Genomic DNA, 26,913 nt, shown 5'->3' with positions numbered 1-26,913 from the left:
GCAAGAGTGAGGCATTGGTAGCTGAAAACAAAAATCAAGACCAGAATTTTTTTCATAACTCGAGAGGCAAGGAAGACTTCTTCTTGAGCAATAATTAGCCTTTAAGAAGAGGTTTTCCTAAAATTGATGGTAGTGAAGATTACACAACTCTTTTTGATATGTTTAAGCTATTGAATTGTGTGATATGTAAATTACATGTCAGCAAGACTTTTTTTTTTTTTAAAGGAGGTTTGCTGTGCCCCCAAACACAAGGAGGCTGCGAGCCAGGGGACGGGGCCATGAGTCGTAGGTGTATTGGCGCCCAGGCAGCTTCTTTCTGTCCCTTCTGGGGGTTTCAGAAGGAGAAGGCAGCACTATCCATTACAAGAAGAAAGCTTTTGTTTTTATGTGTCTCACTTTCTCCTCTTCCTGTGTAAGAAAGCAAATAATACACAGATAACATACACGGATTGATCTGTGGCCAAAAACCTTGGAAATTGTCAACAAGACTATTTGAAATAATTGCTTACATCCATTATCATTACCGGTCAGACTTGCCCAAAGTGCTTTAAGTTGTTAGCCAAAGATAGCCTGAAACCATTATCCTGGGAAAACGACAAGTTAGTAAAAAGGCAAAATATTCTCTCTTTAATTCTCTTCTTTGCTTTTCAAATGAAAGTTGTGTTGTATTGGCACGTATAGAGCTGATACCTGAAACGTGGATACCTGAAAGAGGGTCTGGGAATGAAGAGGGGCAAGAGATGCGAGAAATGGAGGCAAGACAGGAGTCTGATCAAGCCTCGATTTATTGAGCAGAAGGCAGGGGCTTAAATACCCTATGGTGGGTGGGTAACATTACATCATATGCTAATAAAGTGTAATGAATACCCAATGGTGGGTGGGTAACATTACATCATTTGCTAATAAAGTGTAACAGGTAGTATCCAATAATCACGCAGCTACCAAATATGGCAGAAATCAGTCTTCAAACAGGTCCACATGTAAATGAGGTGCACTTGGATGCCTGGCGGAGGTGTCCAATGAGCATGGCGGCTGCCTGCCACCGAGCACCAATCATCACAAAGGCCAAACTCAGGCAGGACAATAGGCCAGGGAACATCCGGGAATGGGAAGCTTAAAGACAGCGGACGGCGCAGGCCATGGGCTGAGGGACGTGCAGACTCCCACATGTGCAGACTCCCACACTTTAAAAAAAAATCTTTTTATTGGGGGCTCATACAATTTCCATCACAATCCATACATACATCCATTGTGTCGAGTACATATGTACATTTGTTTCCATCATCATTCTCAAAACACTTGCCTTCCACCTGAGCCTTTAATATCGGGTGCTCACCCCCCCCCATGAACCCTTCATAATTCACAAATTAATATTATTTTGTCATATGTTACACTGTCTGACGGACTCCCCTGCCCTTTTTCTGCTGTCCATCCCCCAGGGAGGAGGCTATACGTAGATTCTTGTAGTCGGTTCCCCCTTTGTACCCCACATTCCCTCCACTCTCCAGGCATTGCCACTCTCACCACTGGTCTTGAAGGAGTCATCTGTCCTGGATTCCCTGTGTTTCCAGTTGCTATCTGTACAATGTACATCCTCAGGTCTAGCATATAACTTTTAATGTATATTGTGGGTACTCAGAATTTGTGAAAAGCTGCTCTGGGGGATGGAGGCTGGTCTAGTGGCTGTTCTTCCAGGTACATTCTGTGGCTGGGGCCCTGCCTCCGAGGTGCTTCTGGGAGGCTGCTGTGAAGGTGACCCTGAAGCCAGCAGTGGAAGCTGTGGGCAGTATTGATGTCCCTGCTTCCTTCCCTTAATGGCCCTTAAAAAAAAAGTTCTTAATAGTGTTTTTGAGCAGCTCTTATTTTGAATGTTGGTTGTGCGCCTTGAAGCCGTCTTTCACAGTATGAATTCTGTATGCCTGTGGGGCCGTCCTTCATGGGTGAAATCCATTTTTAATCTTTAAGTCGGTGGTTTAGGCTACCAGTCCTGCCATGCTCTCTGATCCCTGCCGCTGTGCTGTGCCTGATGAAGCCAGGTCCGAACCCTTCAAACACTTCACATGAAGAGCAGGCTTGAGCCTGTAACGGACTCTGCTGCTCAGTTGTGGGTCCCCCTGCCCCTCCATTGACGCAATGCAGGGGATCTAAAAGACAGCAGCCTCAGCCGCCAGCAGGGTACAGTCAGGCTTCTTCATGTCCCTCGTGGCAGCTCGGCTAGCCAGCAGCACACCAGAGAGGGAGCGATTCTAGTGCTGCTTCAGGCCAGAGGGTCAGCTCAGCATCAAACCAACTGAACGCGTTGGCCTCAGACCCTGGACTGGCACAGCACAGAGAATGAGCACCGGGAAAGTCCTTCCCAACGTTATTATTTCCCACAGGTTAATTGTAGGGTTTGATCACTCTAGGCACTCACTGGGCCCCTTGAGAGCTGTGATGTGTATTCACAGCCAGACGTGGCTGCTACACCCAGCAGAGAATTGGAGAGAAACCCCTGACCTTTTACACACAGGATCACGGTCCAGTCTGGGGGCCAGACAGCTGCAAGCCCGGCTGACTGTGGCCATTGTCCCCCGGCCGCTTGCCCTGTCTCTGTTTCCACAGCTTCAGCTGCGGGAAGAAGCATGGCTTGTCTGTGTCGTCCCTTCAGTGTGGGCTGGGAACAGCACACTGAGCTGGCAAAATGGAGTGAGGCACTAACTATATGCTCTGTCTTTTTACACCCACTCTTACATTCCTGAAGGAAAGAGTCAGGGGAAGTGGCTTTCTTGAGAAGTAGTTCCGGGTTAAGGATTTTAGAGGACTACCAAGTAGTGGTAAGCGGGACCTGATCATAGGGGCATGGGATGCAGGCCTGGGGTTGGCACACAGCCCTCCAGGTTTCCTGTGTGACCACGGGCAGTCTAGAAATCCCATATACAACTTAACCCAGGGGGCTTGGCAAGCCCCAGGGGAGAAACTGGCCTTTCAATGGCGCCCAAAGGCGTGGTGTATTTGCATTGGGAAATTGTTTTCTTCGAGGATAACCTGGTTTGAGGTGATGGGGCTGTATCCCGGAGCAGAGACAGAGTCCAGTCGGGCCAGCCTCCCGACCTGAGCCTCCCTATGGTTAGTCTGCAGCCTTGGAACCCTGATATTTAAAGCAGGATAATGTACTTGGACTTTACCTCTAACTTACCAAAGTGGAGACTTTCCTACTGTGGAATACTAGCTTTCCAGAGTCCCTCTAAGTTACGGAATATAGTCCTCATCATATTTCCTTCAGCGTTAGTTTCACACTGCCCAGGGTTTCCAAGGCTGTGATATTTGCAGAGGCATGGCCATATCTTTCTCCCTCAGAACAGCTGGTATGTTTGAAGTGCCAGGCTTCTGATTGGTGGTTTAGCGCTTGACCACTGCATCACCAGGACCCCTGCCTGTAGTTAGGACTTCACATACGGATTATTTTATCCAGGCGTAAACAACCGCTACCTGCCCGCCCACACAGAGTTCCTGTAACCCTCCAGTGAGAGGCGGGCAGACGATGGTAGGGTCTGGAAAGCACCTTCCAGGTTGAGAGACATGAGCATTGAGCATGCGGGACAGATCCACATCCTCATAGGTACAGGGACCTCTGTTTTAAACCCCCGTTCCTGCCTCCCCACAGGGTAACCACTAACCGTCCTGTCTTGGTGGGTTCACCTGTTGTAGCTATTTCGTACTTGTCCTTTTCTTTCTCACTGATGTCACTCCGTGTGCTTTTAGGGCTCGGCCATGTGGTAGCTGAATGTACTCCATTGTATGGACAACCGTATGCTGTTTCTCCTGTGGTCTTTTTTCAGACCCTTGGACATACTATTGTACATTTTGATTTTATAAAATCCACATCACCTCTTTCTAGCTTAGGTGGTTCATGTATTCACGCAACAAACCTTTGTTACAACTGATGTGACAGACCTACCCCTGCTCCTGGGAGGGTAGTAGCTGAGTGAAGCAAGCCAGGTGGAATAGAACGGTACGACGAGAGAGAGCCTGGGTGACCATGCCATCTTGGCTGTGACCTGAGGGACGACCAGGCATTAGAGACGTCCTGCCAGGACGACCAGGCAGGAGAGAGCAGGAGCCTGGGCCTCGAAGTCCGATAGACCCAGTGGAAATCCAAAATTTGCCACAGCTTAGACTTTGGGCATTCTGGCCATACTTCTTCCAAGACAGATTTGGGGTTTTTTGGGCAGTCCTTGGAAAAGGACATCATGCTAGGTGAGGCAAAGGGCAGCGATAAAGAGGAAGACCTTCAAGAAGCTGGACTGACACAATGGCTACAATCATGGGCACAAACAAAACCATGGTGGTGAGGGTGGCAGAGGGCCAGGCAGTGTTTTACTCTATTGTCCACTCAGTGACCCCTTACAGTCACCGCTCTCCTCAGCTGTAAAATCCCAGGGTGTGGCAGAAGTAAAGAGGAGACCACGTGAGGGGCTTGGGACGGAGGCTAGGGTTGGAGGCTAGTTTCTCCTCCTCACTGCGCCAGGGTCCCCGGGCGGGCATGCAGTACACTTGACTGCTCCCGGAAAGGCGGGTGGTCTAGTCCACCCCGAAAGGCTTGGCCAGCTACTGGAAAACCAGCCATTGAAACCCCTCGGGAGCACTGTTCAACCCTGTCACACAGGGCTTATGGAGGGCAGCAGCAGCTGGTGTCAGTGATCGCAAGTGTTTCTAAGTGATATGTTTTGTGTTTTCAGTCGAGGTTCCCGTCGAGCTATTTCTAGACAAACTGTTCAGTGACATTGGTGCCCCTCTCCACAATGTGTGAACGAGCACTCTCAAGATTTCTGTTTGATGGTTTCATATTCATTCCTCCTTCTCGGCCCACCTATGTACTAATACAAGTATTTTTTAAACCATACACTTCAGATTTGTGCATTTTGACACATACAAATGATATCTCCTTCAAGTTCAGTTGACATGGGGAGAAATCATTGTGGCTCAAGCACAGGGTGGGACCGGGCCCTGGCAGATGTGTGGCAGGTGAGCAAACCAGGGGTGGAGGACAGGCAGCGTCCGGCCTGGGGGTTAGTAAGGGAGGAAGCCAGGATCAGAGATCCCAGCTCCAAGTAGCTGTGCTCACATGTTGGCACTTTGGTTTCAATGTCTGTGTTTTGGCCCGCCGACTTTCATGCACTCAAATGTGATCAGGGGTAGGGTCTTGCTGAAACAAACAAATGGTGATTCACAATAGACGTGCCATGAAGAATTTCTTGGTTCTTGGTTGAGTTTCCTTGTGTTTTTTTTCTTTTTGAGGGGGGAGGTGGGCAGCCATGGGCTATAAGCTTCTGCTAGATCTTTAACAAGAAGAAAAGAAAATGATAGTGTAGGAAGGAGGAAATTGAGGATAAAGGGGGAGGAGAAACCACAGGTGGTGCCTTGATGTGGCCACAGCAGCTGGTAATTCTGAAAAGGGAGGAGGGAGGTTTGGAGCCCTAGGGTGAGGCTATTCAGTGGTAGAAGTTTCACCTTCCTTGCTAGTACACCTCAGCACAGCCCCCACCCATGTGTCAGTGGAGATAGGGTGTGTGACAATGGTGCCGAAGAGGTTTCGATCACAGCAGTCCGAGCTGCGACCAGTCGTGGGGCTAGTGCAGGCAGGGCCCTGTCTCTCTGTTTGGACAAGGGGTTGCTGTGAGTCGGTGCAGCCCTTGGTTGCTCATGGAAAGTTCAGCAGTCAGAACCCCAACAGCTCTGCGGGAGAAAGGCCTGGCAACCTGCTCCTATACATTTTTCAGCTTAGAAAATCTGACGGGGCCATTGTACTCTGTCACCCGGGGTCCCTGTGAATCAAAATCAATGCAGCCGCCCCTGGACGTATCAACAGCAGGACTACATGTAATGAACCAGTTATAAAGATGAACAGTGAGTGGAGGTTCTCAGAAGGTTCCGTTCTCGTGGCTGCAGCCTCTACCAGTACGTTGAGCCTTGTGTGGTGGGCAGGGTTGGTTTTGGCATCCTGAATAACAGGCACGGGCTCAGGCTCACATTGCGTTAGAAGCGCAGGTCTTCTGATTTTACTAACCGGGGCTTTTTGGTTTCCCCCCATCAGGGATGGATGAATGAGATCCACAGCTATGATCCTGAAACTTACCATGCAACTTTGACGCATTCAGTCTTTGTTCGGCTTGAAGGCGGGACATTGAGACTTTCGAAGCCCAATAAAAACATATCCAGGAGGGCGAGCTACAACGAGACCAAGCCAGAGGTCACCTACATCAGCCAGAAGATCTATGACCTCTCCGACAGCAAGGTGAGCCCAAGTGCTCTTGGAAGGAGAGCTGAGCAGATTCTTGGTTGCTTTACTCTTTTTTCCCTCTGACTGTAAGTATTCCTATGGGAGCCCTGGTGGCATAGAGGTTAAATGTTGGGCTGCAGTCTATTAAGGTCAGCAGTTTGAAACCAACAGCTGCTCTTTGGGAGAAAATGGGGCTTTCTACTACATAGAGAGCTACAGGGGCAGTTTTAGCCTGACCCATAGGGTCACTGCGAGTTAGCATCGACTTGATGGCAGTGAGTTTTATAGTAATATTAATACCGGGTCACAAGTAGACAGGCAGAGGAAAAGAGGAAGGTCCTCAAGGAGATGGGATGACACAGTGGCTGCAACAAGGGGCTGGAGCACAGGACCAGTTGTGAGATGCACCGGACCAGGCAATGCTTCGTTCTGTTGTGGTATGGTCACTGTGGGTCAGAACTGCTTAGTGGCACCTAACAGTAACACAATTTAGGATCAAACCAAACGTACTGCCGTTGAGTCAGTGGTGACTCATCTTGACCCTATAGGACAGGGTAAAACTGCCCCGGGGGGATTCCAAAACCATAACTCTATAGGAGTAGAAAGCCTCATCTGTCTCCTAAAGAACAGCTGGTGGTTTGAAACTGCCCACCTTGTGGTTAGCAGCCCAACAAGTAACCACTACGCCACCAGGGATTCTTATAGAACATTATCTCTCAAATGGAATCCTAGGGTGACACAAGTGGTAAGTGCTGGACTACTTACCAAAAGGTTGGTAGTTCAAACCAACCCAGAGGCACCTCAGAAGTAAGGACTGGTTAGTGATCCTCCAAAAAATCACAGCATAGGAAAAAGCCCTGTTGTATTGAACGCAGTTCGGGGCAGACTGAGGGCCGCCCTGAATCAGAGCTGACAGGATAGCGGCCTCCAAACACCCACATTCCTCCCAAGCTTTAACTGGCATCATGCTGCTCTACTCTAGCACATATGTGAATCACCTGACCACCCTTTGAAATGCAGATTTGATGTCATCAGCTCTGGTTGGGGCCTGAGTGTGCATTTTTGTGAGCTCCAGGCAATCCTCCAGCTCCTGGCCTGGATCAGACTTTGGGGAGCGAGGGCATCTTACGATCTTCTGACTGACAGTAAATTGTCCTCCTTGAAGCACAGTGCGATGTGTGGCAGTGCTAGGGTAATGCCTAATGCAGCTTTGGGAATGGGGAAACGACATGCAGAGTAGCTTGCATTTGAGGAAAGGTACCACCGACTTACGTTTAAGAGAAAGGACAATTACTTGCCCTTCTACAAAGCTAGAGGTGCCCTCTGTTGTTATGGCTCATCTGAATGGTCTTTTATCCCCAAAAGGGATAGAAAGTTTAAAGCATTTTTTATATAAATGTGCTTGTCTTTAGAGCTTCCTGACTAGTTTGATGAATATTTTTCCCAGCTTACATTCAATAAGGTTATTAAACTTAGATGATAGCCTGACTCCGTTGATGATGATTAACTAAACCAGTGGTTCTCAACCTGCCTAATGTTGTGACCCTTTAATACAGTTCCTCATGTTGTGGTGACCCCCAACCAAAAAATTATTTTTGTTGTTACTTCATAACTGTAATTTTGCTACTGTTATAAATCGTCATGTAAATATCTGATATGCAGGATGTATTTTCATGGTTACAAATTGAACATAAAGCATAGTGAGTCATCACAAAACAATCATTACATATTGTGAAATATTTATTTCTAATGACAAATACATAAAATTCTGTCTTGAAGCATGGTGTAGCATGGGTAACAGTCTTCACGCCGGGTACTGTATGTGGGCACATCTGCATGTGGGCAGACCCGCCTGGAGGCGGATAGAGGAGCGGTGTCTCGGTTCCTAAGACCATGGGAGATAGGTGTTTTCTGATAGTCTTAGGTGACCCCTGTGAAAGGGTCATTCGAACCCCAAAAAGGGGTCATGACCCACAGGTTGAGAACCACTGAGCTAAATATTCATAGTGCTGTTTTTGAAAATATAAATATTTGTCATTTAAAGAATTTTTCTTGAACAACATGCTTTCTGGAATGAGTTTAAAGAAGTCATTTCTAGAAATGTATTCTGGTTTCTATAGTCACGAGGTAGATGCTTCATAAAAGTGATTCTACATCATTTGAATAAAAAATACTATAAATATGTATTTGTGGTAGACATAATACTATTAACACAGTATAGCCAATCTTATGATTTAATATGTAAGTCATCATTTCCCTTTCTCTATAGATTTATCTTGTACCTAAAAGTTTGGCTCGAAAACGAATCTGGAATAAAAAGTACCCCATTTGTATTGAGCTTGGTCGACAAGAAGATTTTATGTCTAAGACTCAAACTGATAAGGAAATGACAGAAGAGAAGCCACCAGCTGAGAAAGAGCTGGCAGGCGAGGACCCTAAGAAGCCCCCTCAGGAGGGAACAAAATGCAGCCAGCGAGATCAGATCCTGTATCTGTTTGGGAGAACTGGCCGAGAGAAAGAAGAGTGGTTTAGAAGATTTATTCTGGCATCTAAACTGAAGTTGGAGATGAAGAAGCCACCTGGTGCCCCTGGAAGTAAACCAGGTGTGTACCTGTGTGCTGAATACTTACGGAGATTTTAGGGTCTTCAAGAGAAACTGGAAGGGTTCCAAGGGAGAGAGTAGGGAGGAAGCCCACCCTGAGTTGGTCACCGCTAGCTCCCTCAGGCATGTTCTCATGAAACTTGCCTTTCAGACTGATGGCTGTACCCTTGGCTACCCGATCATTTGACGTAGGTGGGGTTATGTGTAGATGTGGGTTTCTGCTTTGTTTTTCTACACCGTGACTCCTTTGAGAGAAGAAGCAAAAGGAGAGCCTTCGATATGGGAAGGCAGTAAGTCAGGACAATGTATCAGGGACCGTCTCGAGCGCCTGACCTCCCACCAGTCCTCCGAGCCACCAGCCTTCTGTCTCTGCATTCCACTGGGCGCCAGGCAGCACCTCCTCTCAGCTCTGCCCAGGCTTTGAGGGGCACAGAAACACTACAGTTTAAGCAACAACACCCCTGCCTCTCAGGTGCTGTGCGTGTGAGACAAAATTGACCTACATGAGTCAGATGTTAGCAAACTGCTAAGCTAAATTGAGCGTGGTGCAACCAGTCATTACAAGGAGATCAGAGGAGGAGATCCGCGCGGGTGTTGTTGGGGAAAGCTCTCTCGGATGGAGTATCACTCTGGGCCTTCACCCAACAGACCTTGTGGATCACGAAGTTGTGGGCCACATGAGAGTCAAACACTGAACCGATTGCTTTGGTTGGTGGAGATGGCCTGGCTCCTGCTCCGGGGCATTTGCCGACCTACCGCTCCATCAACCTTCAGCACCAGCACCCATCCTCATCCTTAAACTGAGCTCTGAGATGCCACTTGGAAATGCCCAAGACCTGTAAAATCAGGATGAGTAGGGAGGTACTGGGTAAAAGAAAATTTAAGTGAGACCTTTGTTTCCTGAAGGTCTAAACTTAATCAAATGTGGTGGTCCCTGGCCGGGTGTGGCTCTTGAGCACTGGGATGTAGTCTGTCCACATTGAGGTGTGCTCCAAGTGTAGCGTCCACAGCAGGCTTCAAAGACTTGGTACCAAAACAAGGCAGAAAGAAAGTAAATTATCTCAATACTTTCTATGCTGATTATATATTGAAATGATAACCTTAGGTTTTTTTGTTTACTTTTTTAACCTGGCTACTGGGGAATGTCCCACTTCCTGCATGGCCCCCGTTTGTGGCCCATATCTGACTTCTCTTGGACGGCGCTGGACTAGGCACCGGAGCTCAGAGCTGAGTGACCCACAGGAAATGTAGGGACACCAGGAAATGCCAGCTGAGGTGCTCATGGGCCACTGAGAGCAGCTGTCAAACAGCAGGTCCTTTATGGACTTCACCCAAGCATTTGGTTTGTGCTTTCAGAAATCCCGCCTAAGTTTCCCAGGAAGGATCTTGGTGTCATCAAGGGCCATTGTCCTTGAACTGTACCGAGCACTGGCTGTTCCCATGTGCTCTCCCACTCAAAGGACATTTGACAATGCATGAAGAGACTGTTCTGGGGGCAGCGAACACCAGCCAAGCCACAGAATAGGGTTTCTCTCCCCGTGTCGGGAGAGAAGGAACCCCCGTGGTGTGGTGGTTGGCTGCTAGCCGAGATTGGCATTTCAAATCCTCCAGTGGCTCCATGGGAAGGACCACGTGATCTGATCCCATCATGCTCTGTCCTATAGGGTCTGCATGAGTCATAACCAACTCGACTGCACACAACCAGGAGAAGGAGGCATCTCTCTGGACTCAGTCATGAGTGGATGAGTTTGATTTGAAGTTCTCACATCTGTGGGTAGTGACTGAGTCTGAGAAGGTTAAGCAATGTAAAACCTCTTCCTCCTCTCAAATGATGGCCGTTGTCTAGCTAAATATCAATGAAACATCTCATGTGGCCCTTTGGGAAGCCCTGGGGAATTACAGACCATAGATGCACCTGGAACCTCAAAAAATAAAATGATTCAGTGTGGTTACTGGTGGTGCTGTTAGGTAAGCCTTAGACTGATAACTGTGACGTCAGCAGTTCAAAACCACCGCTGCTCCTCCAAAGAAAGATGAGGCTGTCTGCTCTAACAAAAGATTTACAGCCTCAGAAACCCTAACTAGGGCCATTGCTACGATTTGGAATTAACGCAGTGGGTTTGGGTTGTTTATTTAGGTCCTTCACCTGGTCTCAGGCAAACCTAAGAAAATGTGTCTGCATCAGGCACAGCCCATGCCCTGGTGGCATAGTGGGTTATGCATTGGGCTGCAATCCATAAGGTCAGCAGCTCAAAACCACCAGCTGCTCCCCAAGAGAAAGACGAGACTTTGTACTCCTGTAAAGAGTACAGTCTCAGAAACTCCCAGGGGCAGTCGTGTAGGGCCACGGTGAGTGGACTGGATGGCAGTGAGTTTGTTTTAGTTCCTGTTTTGAGGGCCAGTGGTATAACTCCCAGCGTACCACTGTGGAGGCAGTGGTGTCATGTGTTCCCTGCCAGCCTCTCCAACCTCACTTCTCCCTGGCCCCCATGTACCCCAGGCTCTGTCATTCCTGTCTGCATATGCTGTTTCCTCTACCTGGAATGTTCTTCCTGCACCTGGGCCAGCAAAATGCCAGCTATCCCTCCAGGGGTAGTCCTGAGGTCACCGCCGGGGGAAGTTGGCCTTGGCTCTCTGGGCATTTAGTCACACACCCTAGAACACTCCCCAAACCCCCCCCCCCCCCCCCCCCCATTTTCCTGCTCTGAAAGTTTTAGCCATGTATCTGTTGTGATCCTTATTTCAGGAAATTGTGATTTCACTGCCAAGGTGTCTGAACTTCAGGGCAGGGATTATGCCCAGTTCTGGTGCAGAGAAAGTGCTTGATGAGTGGAAGATCACTGTGTGTTTGGAATTGTCCTGAGAGATGAACCAACACTTAGTGGCCATCTGCTCACTAGCACCCCCAGGTCGTCCGTGAGGCACCAGGCAAAAAGAAAAAGATACCTTCCCACTGCATTTCATTGTCCCCCCAGACCCTGAATTGTCTTGGAGATGAAGGAGAACTTTCTAAACAGTACTTAGGGTTAGAACAAAAGGCACTTCACAGGGCTGGAAATAGCCTTATAAACACAAGGGGAAAGCCAAAAGTTGGTGGGGAACATGGAATTAAAGATAATGGAGAGAGGGAGAATTTTAAAAAATAATAGTTTTTCCATGAACTTTTGGAAGTCTCCTTGTACTTTCAAGTAGTCATATGATAGCATGATACCAACTTAGCCGTTTTTCACTGGACCCAGTGGAGTGGGTCCTCCGGCGTCCCGTTTCCTCCCCTGTCCTAACGGCCCCTCTCCTCTGCCGCAGGGGCTTTGCCTGCCCCCAGCAGGCACAGCAGCCCGTCAGGCCACCTGACCCACAGCCGCAGCAGCAGCAAGGGCAGCATGGACGAAATCATGCCCCAACCGAAGCAGAAGGAGCTGGTGGGCAGCGTGCGGCAAAAGATGCTGCTGGACTACAGCGTGTACATGGCCAGGTGTGTCCCCCAGGAGAGCCGAAGCCCCTCGAGGAGCCCCGTGCAGAGTGCCGAGAGCAGCCCCACGGCTGGGAAGAAGGTAACGCTGACTGCCCCTGCCATCACGTCCCTCTCTGCCAGTCAGACACGTTTCTTCTTACAGGTGCTCTTCCTATAGGGTCTGTTGTGTGCCCGGCCCCAAGGGTGAAGAACAGAACAGCCAAGGGCCCTGTCCTCAGCATGTGTACCCCAACTAGGGAAACAGCCTAGACCTGCTATGAAACCGTGTGAGGGAGGGTCGGAGGACCAGCCATTTCCAGTGGGTAGTCAAGGAGGGCCTCATGGGAGAGGTGACCTTTGGGCAGAAACAGAACCGAAGGGAGGAAGTTGAGCCATGGACATATGTGTGGTGGTGGCGGTGGGGGTGCAAAGGCCCTGGGGCAGGAATGTGGCTCGGGCAGGCCAGGACCCATAGAGAGGCTACTGACCAGAGGGTGTGTGAGCAAGGGGAAGAGGAAAGAGATGTGATTGGAGGGTCACCGGGTGATGGGAGCCCGGGAGGATTTTGAGCCGGGTGTGAGGTTGATCTATGTAATTAAGTTTAAAAAGAGAAGTGAGTCTCCTGGCAGCATTGGCTCTGGGAGGTAAGGAGTGGGTGGGGTCAAGGATGGCAAGCGCAGGTAATTGCAGGCGGCGGGGATTGCAGTGCTGTGGAATGACAGCGGGGCTGACGTGGGCTGTGAGAGGGGCTCCTAGATTTTGGACCTGAATCACTAGATGGTGAGCTGGGACGTTCCACAGAATGGTTAGATATAGACCTCCCTCCTCAGGAGCACTCCCACCGTCCTCAGACTCCTCCGCTCTGCCTGCTGCTTTTGAAGGCCTAACCATAAACACATTACCACTTCCAAAGAGTAGCAAGCTCAACGAGGACCCCAGGATGGGTGGGGAGCCTGGCTTCTGCCAAGGGCCATTTGGCTCTTTATAAGCTCCGTTTTGGGGCCACAGTCTTCAAACGAGTCACTCCTGGTGGGTAGTGCAGTGGTCACGAGTTGGACTGCTAACAGCAAAGCCCGCAGTTCAAAACCACCAGCTGTTCCGAGGGGAAACGTCAAGATTGACTCCATAGCAGTGAGCTTGGTTTGGTAACGTGATGGCTGGAATTGCTTCTTTTAATATCTATTAGTATGTCCAATCTCTACGTATACATACTACCTATGAAGTACACGTATGTTTATATAAATAAAAGCACGTGACAATTTGACACATTGGAGATAATAATGTTTCTCTTCACCTAGATGACTTGGAGCAGGGGTGGGGAGTTTGAGCACTTGGGGCCTGAGAGATCAGCAAATCCCAGTTAACGTGTCAGCCTCCCCAAGGAGACGCAGTCTTGCAAACTTGGTGGCATCTCTCCATTTTCCAGACAGAGAAACTGAGGCTGGGGATGTTAATGGATGTTAATGTTAACCCCACAGCGGTTAGGTGGTGGTGGGTGAGCAAAACCTGACCTGAGACTCTGATCTGAGGCTACTGGGTCTTCCAAGCTGCCCTTAGCATGGGTCATTTGATAACTTTGCTTCACCCGAGGGCCTCCCTACCTCCACACACAGGTTCTAAGACACTGCTTCCCACTCTGCACCTGGAAGCCTGTTTCCGTGTGCAGTCACTGGAGGGGTTGGCCTCTCACAGTGATAGGATAGGATAGGAGGATAGGAGGTGGTTGGTTTCTGAGAGTGGGTGGGGTGGTGCCTAATGAGTGGCACTTGGAGCCACCCCTCTTTAGGTGGCCTGTAGCTCGGTTTGATTTCTCCGTGGATAGTCTGCTGTGTAGATGAGGCCCCTGTCTAGGCTAACAAGGGGCCACATGTCTTTGCTGGCCACTGACTCGCCGCCTTCACCTTCTGACCTCAGTTACCCACTCCTGCTCGGTAGCACCTCTGTATGTCTGGCTAGAGTAACGTAGAACAGTTCTAGAATTGCCTTTCTTCCCAGTCCCCAGCCCCTCCCCCCTCCTCCTCCATGGTGAGATGAGGAGGCCCTCACTTGGGCCCTTGATTAGATTAGGTGTCCCTCTCCCTGTGCAGGAGCTGCCTGGGCTTGGCTAGACTCTGGCCACATAGGGGAAGGGTTGTGCATGGGCCACGAAAAATGCCGGAGAGGCGTTCCTTTGTCACGCTCTCCTTGGACACCATCGTGTGTGCAGTGGGTGTTACACGAACTTGTACCAGGTAAACTGTGTCAACCAGGCCTGTGTGATCTGGGGAGCCCCCTCCTCCAGTCCCCCTACCAGTGAGGGGCATTCTCCAGTACAAACCGCCTTTCTAGGTACTTGGCACTTAGCCCTTTAAGTACCAAACATCCCCACTCTACCCTACCACCCCCTTTCAAGTCTGATAAAAATCTTTGAAAACCACATTCCACTTCCTGACCAGATTCTGCTTGCAGTCCATTCCGAGCAGGCAGGCAGGAATGATTTCATCTCTCCTGGAGAATTAAAGGACTTGTTATAATCAGTAGCAGTTCTGTCCTGTTGTAATGCGGGGCCCACCAAGGTTCAAAGGCTGCTGCCTCCCAGTGCTGGCTGCCAGCACGGTCTCCTCTCACCATCTGTGGGCTGCTCTTGGTGTGTGTCTTTCTAGAGGGCTTTTGTATGAGCTCCCACGTCCTATCCCCACCCCTGTCACTGTACTGATTAGTCTGATCTGCACTGTAGGCACGGTGCTGCTAGTCACAAGGTTGGTGGTTCAAACCCACCAGCTGTTCCACAAGAGAAAGGGGAGGCTGTCTGATTCTGCAAAGATTGACAGCCTCGGAAACCCAGTGGGCAATGTAGCTCTGCCTGTAGGGAGTGTCACTATGAGTCAGAACCAACTGGTGGCAGTGAAGTAGTGGGTGGTGGGCGTTTTCTATAAATGAATACGCATTGTTTTTCTAATCTGGGAAAGCAAGAAAGCAAGCACGAAGGGTCTTCTGTGTGCCTCCCTCTTAAGGGGCTCTGAGGAACAGAGGCGCAGCGCGCTCCTCCTCACAGAAACAAGGACTGCTCTCAGCTATCTGTGACAGGAAGCGGTAAACCCCCCGTGAAGTAAACCTGCGCTGCTTTACCTTGGAGGCTAGTTTTTAATAAAACCTAACCCAAGCTGCTCAAGCGGGATGACCTGGCTTCATCAGCAGACCATCGGAGCTCCCCACCCTTTGTAGGGACTGAACAGCCTTTGGAAATGTACCATTTCCTAACCCATGACTGAAAGTGGTGAAATGAAGATTCTCTCCACATTCCTTCCGGCAGCCAAACGGCAGTACTAGGAGCTTCGAGCAGGCTTCTCCTTTAGCCTGCCATGACCCACATTGGTCTGCATTTTCTGTCAGCCTGTGAGTGCAGATTCTGAGCATAAGGCCTCTCTGAGGCATGGTGTGTGCCCTGCTGCTTCTGGTTTGCTCTTGGTGCCCAAGGAGTCTGGAGAAGAGCCTGCCTTAGAAAAGGGAACCTCCGCCCTGCTGGTCGGTTATTTCCGAAATGTCTTTAGCACATCATGCGCCACTGGCTTAGATGTAAATTGTGAAATAGTCTTTGTTTCTTGGGATTCTGTGCTGTTTGTTTCCTGTGAACAGCTAGAGTTTAACGAAAGGTTGACTAAGAGTAGGGGTTCCTCCACTAGAGAAGGGGCAAGAGTACCTACAAATCTAAGTAGGTCTTGGGGGGAGGAGGGAAAGGATAAGGGTAGCAGTTTGGCACTATCTAAATGGTCAACAGGCATCAGCCTTATATAAGTGATTTTCCTGGAGTCTGTTTAATCAGTGGTTCTCAACCTTCCTAATGCCATGACCTTTTAATACAGTTCCTCATGTTGTGATGACCCCCCAAACCATAAAATTGTTTTCGTTGCTACTTCATAACTGTAATTTTGCTACTGTTATGAATCAGGCAACCCCTGTGAAAGGGTCGTTCAACCCCCAGGTTGAGAACCGCTGGTTTAGATAATCTGATAGCACTGCAAAAGTGACAAGGGAGCCAAATCCAACCTCTGACTTCACAAAGAGGAAGGAGAATTGAAGCATCAGCTCAGCCTGATGGTCATTTCTGTGGGGCAGGGGTTGGACAAGCCTCTATCCGCCACCGTTTCTGATTTTGATAGCAACTGCCCCTCCCAGGACACCCAGCCCCACTGCTGGGTTCAGTAATCCATTACCGTGGCCACACAGAACTTGGACAATACTCACGATTATGGGGCTTCTTAGGGATGCTAACAGGTTACATCTCAGCATCAGAAACAGCAGTTCTCTGGGCCTGAGTGCCTCTACTTAACTGTCTACTGGAGGCACACCTCTTTCTGGTCCACGGCCACCCAGCCTCTTGGCTGTTTGGGCAATTGTTGCAAATACAAAGCAGCTTTAAAACTCATTACCATTGAGTCAGTTCACAAAGCTACATTAGTGCTCATAAGTGCCCGTGGGCACCCCACTCTGCAAACCACCTCCTGCCAGAGGGGACTCCGCTTTCCAGCTCTGTGAGCTGGGAAGCCTGCTGCTCGGTCCCTGCTCTAACTACGGATGCCTCTGTTGCTACCACTTCTTTGCGCAGGGATCTCGGGGTACAAAGGACATGTTCCACTCATGGCGCTTCTCACGTTCATGAGAGCCCCCATTCTTGCTTCTGCGATGGCTTACTATATACCCTGCAGAATGACAAAACTGACCAGTCCCCACGTGAGCATCCCATACACCTATTTGCAGCTCCTTCAGTTATTTGGTAGGTGTTACAAAGATGATGGTTAGAAAGAGCCATACCAAATAAGGCCCCCATGCCACAAACTCAAAGACAGTACTCTCAGAGCAATCAGACCAGGTAGCCTTTGGGATTGGGTGGACGTGTTCAGGCAGGGAGAAGAGTGATTCACAAAACCTGAGCAGCAGCATGTGCTTTGACTCCTGCTCTCCCATTCAGGGTCTAGTTAAAATCTAAAGCCAGACCAACCCCAGAAAGACACGGGTGGAGTACTATATGCAGCCATTGAAAAGATGATGACAGGCCTGTTCTGAACTGGAATGGCCAACATGCATTCTTTAAACCAGAGCTGTGGTGGTGGTGGTCGTAATGAGCCCAGCTCCTGAGATGCAGTAACGTGTGTTTAAAAACATGTACGAGAACCCTCTGCCTCCCAGAGAGAAGATGCCAGCTGTGACCAGACCTCCCTCTTTCTGTTTCCCCGAGAGAAGGAGGGACTTGCCAGTTCGTGAGTCCTTGTGCATGGCGGGGTCTTTGGCGATGAGGGTAAGCAACTGCCTTGCTCTCTTTTGCCTTTTCACTAATTGGAGCCCCTTTTCTTTCCAGTTGCTGGAAGCGCTGCCCTCTGAGGAGGAAGAGCAAGAGGCCTGGGTGAACGCCTTACTTGGAAGAATGTTCTGGGACTTCTTAGGAGAGAAATACTGGTCTGACCTGGTGTCTAAGAAAATCCAAATGAAACTCAGCAAAATAAAGGTACTGTTGTATGCACCGGCAGTTTCTGGGGCTCCACCTTTCTCAGTGTCTGGAAGCCCTGTGCCATTAATGTTCTGAGTGATAAGTAGTTTGGCTTACAACATATGACGTAGGAGGGGAGTCAGCGCTGATCCGAAAGCCCGGCTGCCCTGTGCTGGTGCCGGTGCCTGTGCCATCGGGATGAGCCGCAGCTTCTATTGCCTTTTTCCTCAGGCTGCCCCCACTATTGGCCACGCTAGGTGGCACTCCACAATCTGGCCCGGGACAGGTGAGCTTTCGTAGCAGGTGTGTGTTGTGCCATTCTGTCCTGTTCCTTTCATTTCTTATTTATGTTTAGAAAGGGATACAGTGTTTTATTAGTTTAGTTTTTTAATAAGCTGAATCACTTTTTCTAAGTGGATCCCAAAATGATTCATAAATTATTTGTGTGTGTGTGTGTGTGTGTGTGTGTGTGTGTGTGTACTAGTTGAGGGTTCACACTTCAGATCACCAATTTTTTTATTCAGTAGTTTTATCAACCCTCCCCCACCCCCCATCTTTGAGTTCTCGTTTCCTCTTTCAGATTACCGCCTTCCCTTCACCCAGACATGGGTGAGACACCTGCCTCATTCTCTTTAAGGCACTGTGTGTCCAGAGCCCACTCAGCCTCTTGGTGGTCTCTGCCCCACAGCGCACACTCTGAGGGAAGCCCAGGTCGTGTTCCCTCCCAACGCTGAGGACATTAGCATCACACTCTGAATGTGTCTGTGTTTGACCTTCACTTTTTGGTCAGATGGTACTTTATTTTGGGGTCTTTGCTGAAAAAACCGCCCTAGTACTGATCCATGCCCACGTGGAAGTCAGTATAAACTGCATAAGTGGTCATATTTCTCAAAACTGCCGTTAAGTGACTCATTTACCGACCAAGAAGCCTTACCCGTTAGCTTTCTTAGAAGTAAATTTTTGATCCAGTGAGGACCCAGGCAAGAAATAGCAACTTTGGTCCTAACTTTTTGGTGAGGGCCTGCGCAGCTTTGGCAGAAGTTGGTGGTTTTCTTAATCCTTTTGGTCATAGAAGCCTATGGATCTTCTCCCTAGAAAAATGCACAGAGATACGAAGCTTGCCCACAGTGTTAGAGAACCCAAGGACTCTGAGCTGAGATAAAATTGTATTAGGAGGACAGTGTGGATAAGGAGAAGCGTCAGTTCGAGCTCTGTCTCTGGGCTGGTGTCAGACCTGGTGAAGAGGAGGGGCTGCAGGGCAGGGGTTTGGGGGGGCCCCGTGACAAATGTCCGCCTGTTGGTGTTGTTCCGGTGGATGGTGAGTTGAGTGGAGCCTGGTTCTGCTCACCAGGTTTTGTGGAGGGGAAGCAGCCGGCAGCAGTGACCCTTGGCCTGGGGGGCTCAGCACCCACCTGGAGCTCACGCACCAGAGTTACCAGAGCACGGCGGACACACACAGCTCAGCCACTGCTCTTCAAGATACTGCTGGGAGCATCCCTGTGAGTGGGAGGGCATGCTGGAACATCAGACAGGAAGCTGCCTGCCCACAATGAACCTGGAGAGGAGGCCTGGCATTCACTCCCTTCTGGAGCTGTCTGTGGGCTCTTCGCCTCCTAGTGGAGGTTGGTGAGCTTCCTCATTCCAGAGGTTGAAGAAGAATCTTGTCTTTTCACTTCCCCTTCTACTGTCGAGGTGGCTCTGGCAGTTCAGGAACTTAAGCTTTGTTCGCCTTTGTAGCTTTACTCGGCCCCGCTAGTGAATGGGCATGGCTTAGCAGCGAGCCCAGAGCCGTCCTGGGGACAGAGATGTGGGGCTTGGAGGAGCCAGGCCTTGTAACACAGATCTCCCCATGTCCTGCTTTCGCAGGAAGAACTCTCCCTGCCAGCCCCCTCAGTCCCCTGCAGTTCCAGACTGTCCCCTCTGTGTGACCAATTGCCCAGTGATGAGATTAAAACCAACTGAAATTCTACCCAACAGCAAATGCACTCTGGGCTTTAGCCAGCTGCTAGGCTGCCGCCGCAGGACCCTGGTGGGTCTCTTGTGCCGACATCAGCTGCTGCAGCTTTCAGGGCAAGCTGCCCTCACTTGTCACCCTGCAGCCACCTGAGAATGTCCTGTACACCTGAGTCTCTGGTTCCCAGTTGCATTGACTCAGGAGGATAAAGAACATGCCACTGGGTTCCCGTGTCACCAAGCTGGCATTTCTGGGTGAAAAGATCTTTCCCCTGCCAGTCACAAGGACATAGTTTGAGAGCTTGGTACCAAGACTCTAAACCCAGCCTGGAACCTGAGCAAGGAAAAGAGGACATTGAGGGGAAAGCTTAGAGGTGGTAGGAAGCCAGACCCCATTGCTGTCCTCTCCCCATCTGCATACTGGTCATTAGAGGCCTCACCTCCACCCTGCCTTCCTCAGATCCTTCCTTTGTTCTCAGAGAGACTACAGAGTATGAAACGGGCAAGGGTCCTGGCCAGGGGAACACGAAGACAGTTGGTTCCTACTGTCTCTGTACCCACTCCTGTAGCTCTGTGTGGGACTCAGGTTTCCATAGAAACACTGTGGGAAGTAGTGACGTTCCCTGGCCAGCCCTCAGCGCTTCTAACGGTATGCTCCTGGACCACGGGTGGTGGAGGGACAGCAATGGATAGAAAGGATTGCAGCACGGGATTTGGGCTTCATTTTTGGCCAAGGAGCATTTTGTTAGCTGATTGAGCCAGCCAGCACTTACAACATTGAGTCATTAGAAGAGATTTTCCCAAATGTAACCAGGATCCATCAAAGGCGGCCGTGACTCCTCAGGGATGATCAGTCTCTGCAGGGAGACGGCTGAGTGGTCCAGCAACTGCATTGTGAAATCCAGGCCTGCAAAGCCCTGCCTCGTCTTGTGAGACATATTCAACAAATAACCTGATTTAAAAACAATCAGCCACCACCCCATCTGAATTCTAACTTTGGCAGAATCATTCCAGTATTTCACTGGGAGAATACTTGTGAGGCACCACAGGAACTGAAGGGGGGCTTGTCAGCCTTCGAAACGTGCAACAGCAGTGGCAGGCAGCAGAGCTGGATTCCAGTGTGGCGGGGTCTTGGGGAAGGATGGCATCGCAGACTAACAAGGAAAGGGCCGGCTCCTCAGCAGCAGCGTGGGGCAGTTGATCCGCCATTTGGGAAAAAGTGAAGTTGAGCCTCTCCCTTACTGCTTAGACTACAATTCTGAAAGGATTAAAGGTTGGATTACCCGATGTTTGGCTTCATAGCGCTATCATGTACGACACTGTATTTGTCTACTTAATCTTCAGTTTCTATATATCCTCTATAAATTCATGAGAGCATGACTCTTCAAGGTGCCACCTGCAAGTACGTCCCTAGTGTGTGATACGCACACAGTACCTTTTTGTTCAATTTATGGCATACCCCCAAACCCTCCCAAGAATATGTTTGAGGAGATGGTGGTGATTGCATTGCACAGCTCATTTTGGGGGTGAATCAACCATGGGGAGGGAATGCTCTAGAATGGATGTGGTGGTCATTGTATAGCTCCCCCTTCATGTGTATGAACGATTAAACTGTTCGGTTCTATGATATGTGGATTGTGTGCCAATAAAACTGTTGGGGGAGAAAAAGAAAGAATGTTGAATCTGAACTGACCTTTGCACATTGACAAGGTTGAGAGTGTGTCTCATCCACTGTTGGCTTCTCTTCCCCAGCTCCCCTACTTTATGAATGAGCTGACTCTGACGGAACTTGACATGGGAGTGGCTGTGCCAAAAATCCTTCAGGCCTTCAAGCCTTATGTCGATCACCAAGGTAACTCCTCATTGACCATGTACATGAATGTTAAGATGTTCACACCACTGTGGGTTCAATATCAAGGCTGTGCACTGGAGAGGGGAAAGGTGGGAAGTATTTTTAATCACCTGTTTCTCATTGAAAGGAGTCCTGGTGACATAATGGGTTATTCATTGGCCTGCTGACCCCAAGGTTGTCGGTTCAAATCCACCAGCCGTTCTGCAGGAGAAAGACGAGGCTTCTGCTTCTGTGAACATTTGCAGCCTCAGAAACCTTTATAGGTTTGCTATGAATCAGAATCCACTCCGTGGCTATGAGTTTGAGCTCTCATTGAAAGAGGCCAGTGGCAATGATTGTTTACTTAACTGCCAACCAAAATGTCCCTTGGCCAAACCGACTAGCTTCGCTGAGGGGAAAGACATGGTTCTCTGCTTCGGTAAAGATGCCATACACAACTCATGGCAAAGGTGACTCCATCATGGGGGGAGGAGTGCTTCAGGGGAGAAAGAAACCATTCTGAAATAGATTATGGTAATGATTTTTCAATTCTTCTTGATACGATTGAACGATTGAATTGTATGATGTGGATTATGTGCCAATAAACCTGGCAGAGGGGGCAGCAAAAACAAAAACAGTACAGCCTCGGAAATCCTCTAGGACAGTCCTACTCTGTCTTAGAAGGTTGCTGGGTCAGAGTTGTCTTGACAACAATGGGTTTTAGTATTTCATGTAGAATGTCTTTCCTTTTTTGAAATGCTTTTAAGTATTGTTTCGTTGTGTTTTCAGTGAAGGTGTACACAGTAAAGGTGGTTTAGGGTCCCATTTAATAATTTCTACATAAATTATTCAGTATCATTGGTTACAAAGCATGGACATTCTTAATACTTCTGGTAGTTCTGTTTCCATTCATTTCATTTCCCTACCTTGTCCTCATTGCTTTAAAGTAACTTGGTTACTTAATGTCATATAGATGGCTTTTTAATTTTATTAAAAATCTTTAATAACGGTGTTTTATTATAAATTCGGCAAGGGTTTACATTTCAGACATCAGCTTTGTATTCACCAGTATAAACTGCTTCTCACACCTGCCATGGTTTACCCTACACCCACTCCTGATTGCTCTTTCCCTCCGTGGACTGCCATCTTCCATGTCACCCTGCAAACATCCGTTACAGTCTAACCTGGTGGTTCTCAACCTTCCTCATGTTGCGACCCTTTCATATAGTTCATGTTTTGGTGACCCCCCAACCATAACATTATTTTCGTTGCTACTTCATCACTGTCATTTTGCTACTGTTTTTAATCGGGTGACAAGACAAGGTCTGGTGAAAGGAGGAGGACTAGCCAGAAGCAGGACTAGCTCACTGCCCAGGAAACATATGACTTCATCACCTGGGCATCCCTCTCCCGAGTGAGCCTCTTACCCCTTAGGCTCATGATCAAGATAGAGGCGAGAAGAATCCGGATTCTCCAAGAATGAACTATTCGTTTTGAAGAAAGATGTCCGGTGAGATCTGTAGACTATGGAAGTGAGCTTGCCCTCTGGCTCTATCAGATGGCTCTCATGTCATGTTTAGTGAAATCATTTTTCTTCTTTTGTGTCCATTTGATGAAAAAAGATTTTCTAGTTCTACAGCCAGTCAAATCTCTCTTGGGATATCTTCCAGCTGACCATGAGCCCTTACTTCTGTGTTTAGCCTCACATTGATTTCAGAGAAGGCCAGCCCCCAGAGTATTACAAGGGGTCTTCAAAGAGTTACTGTGTGAGATAGGTAAGGTTTATTGTGCCAACCTGGCTGATAAACACATGGGATTAATGGAAGGGCGGGGAGATAAATGGCTCCGTGAGCTTCAACTTTCTAGTTCTTGGATTTCTTGCTTTCTGATGGTCTGACCAGGGTGTGGGTGCCATACTAGTTCATTGCCTCAGCTTGCAAGGCTCACTTCCTGCAAGACATCCCTGAGGAGAAGCCACATGGACCTACCCTGATGCAGCCCTGGGTGCTGGAGCAGCCGTGTGGAGACCCCTGCCAGCGCTGAGATGCTTACATGCTCACTGATTCGACTTTTCCTCCTGCAGTTGGCATCATTGTGTGTGTTTTGTGAGATGGAGGCAGACTTTGTAGATTGGTGTTATTGTGTTATATGTGGGCAGATGTTGGACTTATGGGCTTGGACAGCACTGGGATTGGATGTTTTCTTAATGTGCACTTACCCTTTACAGAAAACTCTCTCTTACACATATGAGTTTCTGTGGATTTGTTTCTCTGGTCGCCTCGACTAACACACTATGAAAAAGCGATGCATGGATTTCAAAAAGTGCTCCCATCCACAGAAGCTTGTGCTGACTTGTAACATGTCTGATTGGAGCCTGGTGGGGGCCTGAGAAAAGGAGCCCCTGCCAGAGTGCAGTGGAAGAATGGTGAAATCATGGAGGCTCTATGAAGTTGATGGGGCATTGCCCCAAAGAAAGCAGTTTACAAATGGATAACTCGCTTCAAGACCAGCCAAGACAATGTTGAAGATGAAGCCCACATAGCAGACCAGGAAATATTTCATCTTGTGTGTGCGCTGATTGAAGAGGACCAGCAGTGAACAGCACGAACAGTAGTCCTAAATACCTTAGGCGTCTCAACTGGTTCTGGGTTCACAGTTCTGACTCAGAACCAAAGTTGAGTAGATGTTCGGCTCAGTGGGTGCGAAGAATGTCCCCATCTGCAGACGAGCAGAGCTTTCCATGGAAATTTTAAACAAGTGGGATTAAGAACCAGAAGCATTTCTTTGAAGAACTGTAACAGAAGATGAAACCTGGCTTTTCCAACACAATCCTAATGGCAAAGCCAGGGCTCCCGGGAGGTGGGAGTGGCAGTGGCGCAGGCCAAGAAAAAGCAGCCTGGTCAAGAGCAGAGGTCACAGCAGCAGTTTGGGGGGGATGCTCGAGGCATTTGACCTGTTGGCTTTCTGGAGGGCCAAAGAACAATTGCGCCTGCTTATTGGGAAAGTGTTTTGAGAAAGTTAGTGGAAACCGTAGCGGAAAACTGCCCGTAAGAGCTTCACGGGTGTGTCGTCCCCCGCCTGCCCTTATTCATCTCCCCAAACAAGGGCACTTTGGGGAGAGTTTCAATGAGAAGTCACTAGACTTCCAGCCACCGGACAGTCCTGACTTAGCTCCTTCTGACTTCTCGGGTTTCCTAATCCTTCAGAAATCTTTGAAGGGCACCCTCTTTCTTCAGCTAAGAATGTAAACCAGACTGCGTGGTACAGCTAAGTTCCCAGCACCGAGTTCGTTAGAGATGGACTGAATGGCTGGCATCGTCACTTGGAAAGGTGTCTTGAACTGGATGGCACTTAGGTTGGGCAATCAAGTGTAGCTGTTTTTATTTAGTTTTAATTTTATTTTTCCATGAACTTTTGGTGAAGCCTGTACAGAGGCAAAGCCAGAAGTTCACTTGAGGCTGCCTGTTGAGCTCCCCTGTCTCCCCCTCCGTGAACCAGAGTGCTCCTGGAGTTGGTAAGCTCCCAGCTGATGGAGAGTAAAACTAGAAAAGATTTGGACTCCTCTGCAGAGAGTTTAGCGAGAGTTCTGTACCTCCCACGGAAAGGCTTTCAAAGATAGACTCTGTGTTCACTGTAAAATGAACGAATCTTCACCCTTACTAGTGGACCAGGGCTGTCAGCCCCACGCCCACCCTGACAATCTGGTATGTGATCTGCTGACCTCACCTCCTGAAACTGGGCCCAAAGAAAGGAAAGAATGCAGGAGAAAGCTGTTTCCTAGTGTGCCAGCATTCTTTTCCCCTCAGGGCTGTTTTTGTTGAATGAATAGAAATTCCCCAACTGGGATGCAGATCCACATCATTGGGGCTCCACAGCATCTAGGAAGTGTCCCTGCAGCTCCCGGCAGGCTGACTTCACCAGACACCAAAATCTCCAGTTTCTCTCTCCTTCTGCGGGAAGACATTTCACTGTAGATCAAAGCTTTGCTACTACGGAAGCAGCGTAAGGAGTACGTGCATCCATCCATCCACACAGGGCTGTGTAAGAGCTCGTTCCTGCTTTACCTTGATTACAACTACCGGGAACTGAGGAGGTCGAGGCTGGGCCGGGCGTCCCACTGGGACTCCCATCCAACAGCTGAAAGTGGCCAGATCCTCGGCGCAAAGAAGAATGTTGAGAGGAGTGGCTGGCCTGAGCTCTAAGGCACGCCATTTCTAGTGCCACGAGGGAACCAGTTCAGTGACCAGGGTGCATGTTCTGAAAGGTGGATGCCTCTCCCCTTTGAGAACGGCCTGTGCACCTCCCGCCTTTGCTGTGACCCCTCCCCCTCTAGCCTTGAAGAGTGTACCAGGTCTCAGGTCTCCCTTCTTCCCTGTGACTGTCCAGAGGCTCCAGGAGCCTGGTACGCTGGCCCTCCTCTGTCTGGCTTCCCCTTCGCCTCCCTCACGCCCGGCCTGGGGACGTTATCCCTCTCGGCCCAGCTTTTCCCAGTTGTCTCATTCATGCTGTTAGGGTAGTGCTCATCCATTGGTTCACGCCCGGAAGGAGAGTATCACCCCACCATTCAGAGGCAGCCAGTTGACCTCTTGGGTCTGCTCTTCCATAATCTCTTTTCCTTTGGATCAAGTTCATGCAAGATATATAGCTCTGATAGTGCAGTCTCCTGTCAACTTGGCTGGGTCTGAATTCTCAGTGGCTTGGCAGGTAGGACCGAATAATCCCCCTAACACAGAGCTCAGACTGGGCAGGCTCGATTTTACAACTGTGAGAGCCATTCTCTTGATAGAAGTTTGCGTGCGTGTGTGCGCATATATATAAACATCAGGGGTTTTGCTTCTCTAGAAAGCCAGCCTGACACAAGCACTTATTAAACCCTAAAGCAGTGGTTCTCAACCTTCTTAATGCTGCGACCCATTCATACAGTTCCTCATGTGGTGGTGACCCCCAACCATAAAATTACTTTCATTGCTACTTCATCACTGTCATTTTGCTACTGTTAGGAATCCAGAGACCTCTGTGAAAAGGTCGTTAGATCCCCAAAGGGGTCATGACCCTCAGGTTGAGAACCGCTGCCCTAAAGAATCCAGGCAAAATGACTATTTTGACCTGAAGGGCACTCAGGGTCATCCCGCCAGACCCTAAGGGGGGGTGAGATGGGTAAGATGAAGCTGGGAGGTGAGGAACTCCCCACAGAGTCCCCCTCAACCTTGCCTTTCCATCTGGGTCGTGGCTTCTAGGCACAGCTCCACAGTCAGGGACCTGTATGGGCCGGGCTCCTTCAGCGCTGCCAGCAGTGGGAGCTCAGGCAGTCCCTGCCCTCCCCACAGCAGTGTCTGTTCATGCAGCCGATTTG

The 26,913-nt window shown here is 49.2% G+C and overlaps 1 protein-coding gene across 2 annotated transcripts in view; it reads left to right on the top strand.

Moving 5' to 3' along the window:
• The window catches only part of TEX2 (testis expressed 2), a 110,236-nt gene that overhangs the window by 66,103 nt on the left and 17,220 nt on the right, over positions 1-26,913 (top strand). For both annotated transcript variants that reach the window (XM_045299312.1, XM_004707278.2), the window contains exons 3-7: positions 6,074-6,274; positions 8,529-8,862; positions 12,165-12,412; positions 17,648-17,794; positions 21,482-21,581. In XM_045299312.1, coding sequence (XP_045155247.1) covers positions 6,074-6,274; positions 8,529-8,862; positions 12,165-12,412; positions 17,648-17,794; positions 21,482-21,581 — 1,030 coding nt within the window. The remainder of the gene's footprint in view (positions 1-6,073; positions 6,275-8,528; positions 8,863-12,164; positions 12,413-17,647; positions 17,795-21,481; positions 21,582-26,913) is intronic.

The sequence above is a fragment of the Echinops telfairi genome, unplaced genomic scaffold (genome assembly GCF_000313985.2).
Source record: "Echinops telfairi isolate 266 unplaced genomic scaffold, ASM31398v2 ScPeMD7_7458;HRSCAF=8496, whole genome shotgun sequence".
NCBI lineage: Eukaryota > Metazoa > Chordata > Mammalia > Afrosoricida > Tenrecidae > Echinops > Echinops telfairi.
The sequence above is the reverse complement of the archived record's forward strand: the minus strand, read 5'-3'. Positions and strand labels throughout refer to the sequence as shown.